Below are 9,913 nucleotides of genomic sequence, written 5' to 3' on the forward strand. Positions count from 1 at the left end.
ACACACACACACACACACACACACACACACACTCACACACAAACTCAAGCACACATTTATTCTCATATACCTACATTCTTGTATTCTCATTCGCCTCTTACCTTATCCCCTTTTTTTTTCTCTCTGCAGGAAACGTCTTTCACTCGCACAGAGCCAGTCACCCGCAAGACATCGGCGGCCGCCTCGGCCAAGACAACAGCTGTGAGCCAGGTGATCACCATCGACAGGTCACGGCCAGAGAGCGCTACTTCTCGCCATAACTCGAGCAACTCACAGATTTCTCCCTGGATGGTCTCCGACAAGAAGGTGGAACGTAAAGTGACTCTCATGACAGAATTGTGAAGCCAATTGTTATAAATAATAGTTATTGCTGGCTGTTTTATTGTAATGGGTGATTGGTCCAGGTTGTGGTTGTGGTGATGAGATCTGCTGAACTGGTGTGTGAATTTCTGTCTGGACCTGGGGTGGCCAAACTTTAACCGACACAAGCCTCATCAGAGTCCGTGATGTGCTGAGAGAATATGTGTATACACATTCTTACACAGGCATACAGACATGTGGGCACATACACACAAGCACATACACATGCACATAGACACACACACGCACACATACATGTATGCATGCACACTCGCACTCGCTCATATTAATGCAGTAGCATCCACAAAAAAACCCTGTTTTCAGGAGTCTGTATAAATGTTGAATGTAAGACGAACAAATAAGACTATTGTCAGAATAGGACTTATAGTTCTGTATGAATTAGTCACTATATGGTGGAGAAAACGGAAGGTCGCAGATGAAATTCTGAGGCAGAGACTGCTGTTTGTGTATGTAATTTTTAACCAATATGTGTTTGCCTAAAAATTCATACATTCTTTTTAAAAAGGCAATGACGTAATCACAGGTGCTCGCTGCACTTTTTAATGGTTTGTATGTATTTACAGGTTCAAAGCAGTAAGGGCATTTTTCGTGAAGCAACTGCATAAATTTGTTGTGTGGTTTGCAGTTTGCTCTCCCCCTGGTCTAGACACTGACAAATGTTACATGGTGATAACGCTACTAAACACCCAAGTCTTGCTGTTGTGCCAGTACTAGTGGCTGTAATACAGGAGTTTGGAAGAGCTCTGTGGGAAGTAAGTTCTAACGCTTTTCATATAAACAGTAGTACAAATTCAAGATGTGGACATGTTTATCATTGATATTTATTGCTAAGAGCGGATGTACACAGAACAGACTTGATGACTATACCCGCATTGTAATCTGTACAGTTGTCCCTGAACCTTAACAGCTTTTTCAAAGGCAATATGAATGTATTTCCTGCTTGTAATTTGAATTTCCAGATATTTCTGACATTTTTTGGACCTTCAAATTCATCCCATATCAATTTGTTTTTGTGCTTTTGATTTTGATTGACTTACTACTTTTGATGATTAGCACAATTATGTTGCTTTTCCTCCTGAAAAGGGTAATGATATAGAGATTATTTACGTCTTCTTATTTAGCTATTCTCGAATGGTGTGTACCGTACCCAAGTCTTTTCCAATCTTGTCTTTGAAATTGTTGTATTATCATAATATTAACTCATGAGGTCGCTCAAAAAAATTTGACGTAATCCACCCACCTTACGTGAACAGCTTTTTAAAATATATCAAAATAGTATCAGGATGTAAGAGTTTAGCTCATTTTGATGTTGCTTTGTTCTATAGAGAGAAAGGATGTACAATGACAATTTTCCATTCTCATCCATAGACTCCTTGAGATGTGTCATTTTATTGTATTTCCAGTGGTCTCAGAATTTATGAATAATTGCAACAGACCTAATGGTAAAGTGTTGTGTACGAGTAGTCTCAGTCTCAAGAGTGCTCGAGTGTTGAGCAGCTAGTAGGTTTTTATTCTCAAACCTTTACATGCAGCATGCAGATGTCCAATTTGTTCTGTAAAATCAACAGCCAGTTATCCTTTAGTTTTTAAAGCACAAGAAAAATGATTCTATGGGAGGAGTTGGTGTCTGATCAAATGTTAGGAAAGGCGGTCTTGAAACACCTGTGTACTGAGAGAATTATTTTTGGTTTGAAAGTGTACTCAGATTGTCTTTTGCGTTTGCTTATCGTCATCGGTCCCTTGAGAATGAGTTCTGAATGTACCTTTCGGGCGATGAAACATTGGAATTTTATTGTTTTGCTTTTACATGCTTCATTGCTTCGTATTAGGATCACCAAAGATCTTAGCTTAAGTGTAGAGATTCTTTTTTTACTTGAGCATTTATTTAAAAAAGTTATGTGCGTTTTATATGGTTTTCTACTGCCCTTTTAGTTTAGAGACAGTGCTGTCTTCCTTCTAGGTCCCATTTCTAAAGGCAGACTATGCTAAGATCCTCTTTGTGTTCATTCCGTTTGCTTCAATCCTGTTTAGGCTGAGGTTTTTTTTTGGTAACATTTTGTTTTGGATTCTTCGTTTTTAATTTCATATTTTTTGTAGTGCTTCAGCGATGCCACTTATAGAGGTTATAGATGATATAAAGCTCTTTGTCTATAGAAATACCATTTTCAGTTTTGAAATAGAATCAAGTAAGGGTGACAAATGCATAGTGAAAAAACATTGTTTTATTGTCAAGTAAGAAAGCTAACTTTTCTTTTGTCATGGTTTGCCTTAAGTACCTTTTATCTTGTAAACATCCTTTTAACTTGGAAAGAAATAGGACTGAGTAGAGACACATGAAAGAAATGCAAGCACTTTTTTCCAAGTCTCTATTAAAAATGTAGTACACTGCATTTGAACTGGTAACATGGTTGTGATCATATTTTCCAACTGTATGTGTCACAGTTTTAGTAATTTGAAAGAATAGCAAAATTTAGTCGGTCCTATCGAGATGAGAGTCTTGAAAACAAATTTTGTTCTACTTTTCTGATTTCTACCAAGAAGTCTTTTTGTCTACATATGCATATATGTGTGTGGGTGTGTAGAATCAGAGGCTGAAAACGCGACATGGGTTCTGCTGTTACTGTTGATCTGATCAAGTCCCCTCTTATTTTTTTGGTTTGAGTGATAACATGCTTTTGCTTATGCGTGAGTCTGATTTGTAGTTGGAAGACATTACACAGGCACTGCTTTTTTTAGTGTAGAAGTTTGATATGTGTTGTGAAAAGTAAGTTTGCACACAACATATGTGCAGCAAGGTTTCTCTCAACATGTTTCCTCACATATTACATTTACTTCTTCTGTCGTTCATTTTAGATTTTGATTTTACACTGGTTGTGATTGGTCATAGGTTTAGCTTTTGTTTTATTATCAAATGTTTCTCACCCATCGAGTATTGGTCCTCTGTCTGTTCAAGTTCAAGCACCCCGAGTATCTTCAAATGATAAGGAAAATTGCTGCAATCACTCTTTTAGATTGGCCATATGGAAGACATTCCTTTCGGTGGTTGTGGTGTGGAAAGTGCAATTATTTGTGAATGTTTTTGACAATTAGTTTGTTACTGGTCGTTAATGTACATAAACATTTATCATATACATAAATATATACATATATACATACATATGTTTCTTTGCTTATATTTTTGGTATGCAAGTTGTTCATCATGAAGTATGATGGCTTTTTGATTTTGGAGCTGTTCTGTTAGTGCATGAATTCATACTGCCCCTGTCATCCTGTCCAGTACAATTTTGCACACGTCAACATTCCAGTCTTTACATTTTACTCCTGATATGAGGCCTTAAAGAGAACTATCCGTCTAGTCTGTGAGTTCTTTATGTCACTGCAGGTCACCTCCTCTCAGGTCTAATTTTATAATCACACAGCATAGTATCAAGGTCTTTGTAATCTTTCTCAGACTGTTTTCTGAAGTCTCTTTCTTGTTCAGAGTCTAATCTAATGCAGCTACTGTGAGAAAAGCAGTGCTTGGTGACATTGCTATCATTTCTCTTGACGTTGTTCTGATTCTGGTGTTTGTTGAACAGAAATCACTCCCAAGGTTAGAAGGAAAAGGAAGAAACATTCTCTAAGGCCTGATGAAATTATGATTTGTAAATATATGCGAAGAGAGTTTGTGTCCACACACACTCTAATGTAGCAGTCACAAAAAAACCTGCACATATCACCTCATGGCAATTTGTCCAAGGGAAAAAACGCTTGTTTTGTTAAATAGATAACAAAAATATCAATTTTATATATGCAAATACAGCTTTTGTAAGATACCACATCATCTGCTGTTGTTGACTTCTTTACAAAATGCTTCATTGATAATGGAGAGTGGCACTATCAGTTTCTACATGGCATGATCGTACTTTCAGTGTTAACCTCTGTTAAATGAAATGGCTGCTATGAAAATGGAGACAGTTGTAAATCTGATGTTTTATCAACTGACAAAATTGGCCATGTACTCAATGGATGGAAATATGTAAGACTTAATTGTACTTTTTTAAAAATAATGTGTAACGACTTTAATGAACTTAAATTGAAAGATTTGTCCCAACCTGTATCAGATCTCGCATGAGGTCATTTGCAGTGTAGTCGCTGGGTTTTGTTTTTAAAAAAGTTTATTAGAGAAAAACTTCTTTCTGCTACATTCTCAACTCAGCAAGCTGTTTGGAGATTATTGAGAGGCTAGTTTTGCTTCTTTTTTTAAAGCATAAATCATTCGAGGCCTGTCTGGCTCAAACAAGTCTTCAACATTTGTTGTTTTTTTTTCAATTCTTCCTGATCTATAAAATACAGCCCTTTTTCATATGACTGGTTCAATTATGTACATCCATTATGCTATTAAGGTATCTCATGGATGGCTAATGTCATGAAGTTTCTGTTATTAATTTAGTATTTATTTTTCATGAATACATGGATATTAGGAATTGCATTTTGTACAGCTCCATACGCTAGACCCTGCTTTCATTTTGGTAATGGCAACTGGCAGTGTTGTGCTTTCTAAATTCTTTGTCTTTCAAGATATATTGTATTAATAGTTACGATTATATCCACGCTTTTTTGAAAGTTTTGGTAACATGAAATATACAGATCTTCTGTTTTGACGTAGTCATATTACTAATAATAGCTTGCCTTACCTTGCTTGAAAATTTATGATCAGTTATGGAAGTATGAAAATCCTTCATGGTATTGTATTACTTTTCCATTGTAGTATGTACATTGTTTGCTTGGATTTGGGTGTGGGTACATGGCTCCAGAATGCTTCTAGATACTCCAGCTTCCTCCTTTTCAGTTTGGGTTTTTAAAAAATCATTCTTAGCTTTATGCTTCCTTGTCAGTGCTGATATTATTGAGAGTGACAAGGAAACACTTTGGAGACAAAGTGAAATTATATGTTTAGTATTTGTAAGTGCTTGATCTTGAGTTTTTGTTTTTGTTACTCCCCCCCCCCTGCCCCCTTTTTTTTTTTTCCACCGTTTCCGACTTTACACTCTGGAAATTTACCTACACATCCTGTTTTTTTCGATAAAGTATAGGTATGCAGACTTCTTATCTTGGATTCTATTCATTTGTCCCAGACAGAATATACTGAGCGTTTGGGATTATTTGTTTTTTCAAACTTTCCCCAGTTAGACTGAGCACTATGAAATGAAGAAAAAACTCCAACAGTATGGTTTTAATAATCCGCATTACATACAGAGATACTTTAGCATGTTGAACTTCAATTCATGGATTACTTGAATTAAGCCACCAGTAGGAAAGCAGTGCCTGTAGAACAGCAGGTCATGGCCTGGTGGTTTATGTTCCTGTCTTCATAGTCATGCCTTGTGAGATAAGAGTAACCTTGCCTGTAGCCACATGATTTTCTTCAAAAGTTGACAATGAAGAAAAGATACCGCTACATCAATTTTTATAGTACGAATCTCTACCATAGTCATGCAATAAAAGTAGTAATGCAGGCTTGCCGTCTTGAAGTCCCAATTTCTTATCTTGTGTGTGGGAAATAGAGGTTGTGGAAAGTTGTGAAAAAATAGATTGTGAACATTCTCATTTCTCAGAAAAATTGGTGCGTCTTGTGCAGCTGTATGTTTCCCTTTTCTGCATTCCCTACTTGAAAGTGAAAATCAATTTCTCTTTCATTTTTACTTTCTTTCCTTCAATCCGTTTTGTTTCCTCCTCGGCCAATTTCTGAGACTTGTTTTTTAGTCTTTGTTTTACCATTCCCTTTGTTTGAAACCAAATAGTGTAATACTTTGGTTTTGCTTTTATCTTGAGCCAAGTAGTGTTCTTACATGTTTTATATCTTTTAAATGATCAGTTTGTTTGTAGGGAGGGAATCTTGTGCATGTATTTTGTGCTATAGAATAGGCTATGAAATAGGTCATACAACTGTCTTGCCTTGTGTACTTCCCACGTGTGTGTCGGGCGGCAGATGTTCTACACGCTTTAGCTTAGCGTGTTGTCGTGTTGCCCACAACCTGTATGTTAATCTGATTGTTTTTTAAGGGCTATTTTGTTGTGATCCTTACAGATGAAAAGCAAATCTTGTAAAGCCTATGCCATTGTTTCAAATTTCGTTGCTCCACCTTCCTGCCATTACTTACATGATGCGTGTTGTTAGGTGGAAGATTCCCTCGGTCTCCCAAGTACATGCATTTTGCCTTAATGATAATTTTTTTTTAGTATGCGTTTTGTATTGTCATTAAGTTTTTTATGTTGTTCTTGTGTTTGGTAGGTATTTTTAAATGGAATCATATCATCTATCAGCTGATTGAAGTAATCGAAAAGATGTGTCCTTTTTTTTTGCTTTTCTCAACAACACATATGAACATTTTAAACTTTTTTTTTAAAAATAAAGAATATGTTAGTTTTAATATTCATATTATATGCACTGTGCTTTGTTCCCAAGGCAAACTAGGTTCCACAGAACTGATTATTTAAAGTGGCTTTTTAATTTTTTAAAATTTGTATTATGTATAGTAGAACAGCATCACTGTGAAGAGAAAATGCTTTATATTCATAGAGGTTTCAGCAGGCTAGTTTTAGTTACCATTTTGGCTTCCCTCTCTCTCTCCTTCTAGTCTTAGTCTCTCTCTTGTGCGAGACCTGTTGTAGTCAAAGCTGGCTGTCCTGAGCAACTGCACTCACCTATGTTCTCTTCTCGACATGCATGCTGTTGCACACTCTGTACTCGGGTGTGGGGTGGTTTTTTTGTGTTTTTTTCAAACAAATTTTCATTAGACTCACCTGTCAACTTGTTTGTTCCTATAAATCCTACAGCTCCACTCAACTCATGCTGCTTGTCACTGGCTGTTTTTCTCTGTTTTTTCCCCTTTGTTTGTCAAATTGCTGTGACCCTGTGAAGAGCGTGGATTTCTTGGTACAGGCAGAGGGCAACTACACGTACCTCTTTAGTGAAAGATGAAATAGCCTGAGCTGAGAAGCTAACAGAATTTTAGTGATTGGTGATCTTTCTAAAATCTTCGGTTCTCAATCAACATTAGTAAATTTTAGATCCTTGAAAATACACTTCAAATATAGATTCGTTTTTTTTTGTGGTAAATTTATATTTAATATTGTTTTCCTTGAAAATATCTTGTGATTTTTGGCAGAAACAAGAATGTTTATTTTTTTTATACTAAAAGGTAATATCTGTGCAAAAATCAGTAAAGGAATTTACGCGAGACCTCTAGAATGTTTATTGTTTGGTAAAAATTAAAGAAACTGAATTTTTTTTTCAAGCTCGGACAAACGTTTGCTTAAGTTTTAGTTTACCGCCAACAATATGAATTTTATACTTGCCTAGATCACATATCCCCCCATTCATCTTTCTACCGTATGAATAAATTGAATATTATGCATGAAATAAAAAAGGTAACATTTATGACAATACATGTGTTATGTTTCGGTTCATTGATGATCTGGGGATAACATTCGGGGGCTTCACAATTTTTGTGTATACAATAAGATAAATCTTTGTCCAGATCCTGGCTCATTGGTTTGGTGTTTCACCACGTATTTACCCACGCGCGCGCGCACACACACACACACACACACACACACACACACACACACACACACACACACACACACACATACACACACACACACACACACACACACACACTCACAGTTGCGTGCGCCGTAAAACCTCTACTATAAAATAAAAAGAAAGAAACACACTCTCATACACATGCACGTACGCACGCACACGCAAACATACACACCCACAGACACACACACACTTGGGCATTGTTTCTGCAGCTTTACGCTTTAATTGAGAAGGTGGCTGGTGGTATTGTAGTGAGGTTTGCTCTGTTTACACTAGGAATGGCCAGGCATCAACTTTGCCAAATCTCCTGAATATGTTTGTGTGGCCAGCTGTTTGAGCTGAAAAAGTGATCTGAAAATTTTAACAAGCAGAATGGATTATCAATAAAGACTCTGAAGCTAGGTCAGGTTCTTACCGTGAAAATTGCTCTCTTACTTATATGGAAAAATAATTTACATTAATGATGAGCTTTTCTTTTTATTTAATGTATTTGTTTTTACACCCCCATGAACACAATTGAGATTGTTTAGGAGGCAGGTTTGACCCTGCCTGTTAGGGCCAACTCGGGCTGAGAGGGATACAGCATCCCAGTAGACAGACTGAGGTAGTCGATGAAAATTCTCCCTACTCGGGAATCGAGCTTAGGATTCTTGTGTGCGACGGCGAAGTGTCATGGAGGAAATTTTTCACGTTCTTCAAGCAGATGGCGGAACCACTGACACATTGCCATTCTCTTACCCCTGTCAGTCCCACTAAACATTTGCTTACCATGAAGAATATGGTACATCATCAATAATTTATTTGCATTTGTAGAGGCACCAGCTATCCAAGTCTGGGTGCTATTTTAGCCAGTTGTAGGTTAAAATCTTAATTGAGAACGCGGACCGTTGCGGTGTAGGAAAGTCCTAGCTGTAAGATGAGCACCGTCTGCGGACAAGAAGTCTCTTGGGACTCGTTTACTGAATTTTGCAGCCCCTGGGGATGTAGGGGTTCGAATGATGCCTGTGCGACCTCAAGTGATCATGTTGTCTAGGAGTTTTTAGTCTTAAACCTCTAGAGATCCAAACTGACGGAACTTCTCTACCCATGACGTCAAAGAGGGCCTTGAGTCTTGAGGGCACTTAAGCACTCTTCCCGTAACTTGTGAGGGACCGACGAAATGTCAAGGATGATGAGATGGTGGAGAGGTAATGTTAAAAAAAACCCCGCTCTCTGCTCTTTATTAAACTAAACCATGATCTCAGCAGGCAAAGGGAAGCTTGAGAAAAGCGATATCTGTAAAACTTCTGTTGGCCTGGCGGACTAGTGATATAATGGATTGATCGTTTTCGACTTTTAATGTAGAACGAATGCAAACTGAAGCGTCATGTAAAAAATGTGGACAAGATTGAAAATGTACTGGGTTTTTTTTCAAGCATCATAAAATGATCAAAAATGAATATCAGTCTGTGGGTTTTTGGAGGGCACCACTGGTAGGTCCTACTTCTTTATTTTCCTATCTGTTGTTTCCGTTAATTGACCAATATTGTGTCGATGTGCTTCTCTTTACTCAAACAAACAAACAAACAAAATATCAGCCATTTTCCTTTTGAATTCAAAATACAGGGTGATTAAAAAACAACAACCTGTGCAGCTTTTTTTCTTAATATTTTTCTATACACTGAAGTTTTACGTTTTAAATGTGTACACAGCATTTGGAAGTCAAAAGGAATTTGTCTGATATTCATTTTAGATAAACCCACAGAATAGTTTTGCTCTACTTAGCGCGTAAAAAAACAAAACAACCCATTTTCAACTTTGTCCCCATTTTTGTAGCATGACGCACTAGATATAGTTGGCATCAGACATACCACTAAAAATTCCAACGACTGCGCACTATTGCAAAATACAGTACTCTAACAGGCCAACAGAAGTTTGCAGATAGTTTTTCTCAAGCTTCCT

The 9,913-nt window shown here is 37.1% G+C and overlaps 1 protein-coding gene across 9 annotated transcripts in view; it reads left to right on the forward strand.

Moving 5' to 3' along the window:
* Window positions 1–7,810, forward strand: part of LOC101854148 (band 4.1-like protein 5) — a 59,732-nt gene extending 51,922 nt beyond the window's left edge. For 7 of the 9 annotated variants that reach the window (XM_035968161.1, XM_035968162.1, XM_013079191.2 and 4 more), the window contains one exon: window positions 130–7,810. In XM_035968161.1, coding sequence (XP_035824054.1) covers window positions 130–342 — 213 coding nt within the window. In that variant the 3' untranslated portion in view covers window positions 343–7,810. The remainder of the gene's footprint in view (window positions 1–129) is intronic. The other 2 variants (XM_013079195.2, XM_035968163.1) reach the window with 1 other exon arrangement.
* Window positions 7,811–9,913: the final 2,103 nt, after the last annotated feature.

Source organism: Aplysia californica, unplaced genomic scaffold (assembly GCF_000002075.1).
Source record: "Aplysia californica isolate F4 #8 unplaced genomic scaffold, AplCal3.0 scaffold00043, whole genome shotgun sequence".
NCBI classification, from domain to species: domain Eukaryota; kingdom Metazoa; phylum Mollusca; class Gastropoda; order Aplysiida; family Aplysiidae; genus Aplysia; species Aplysia californica.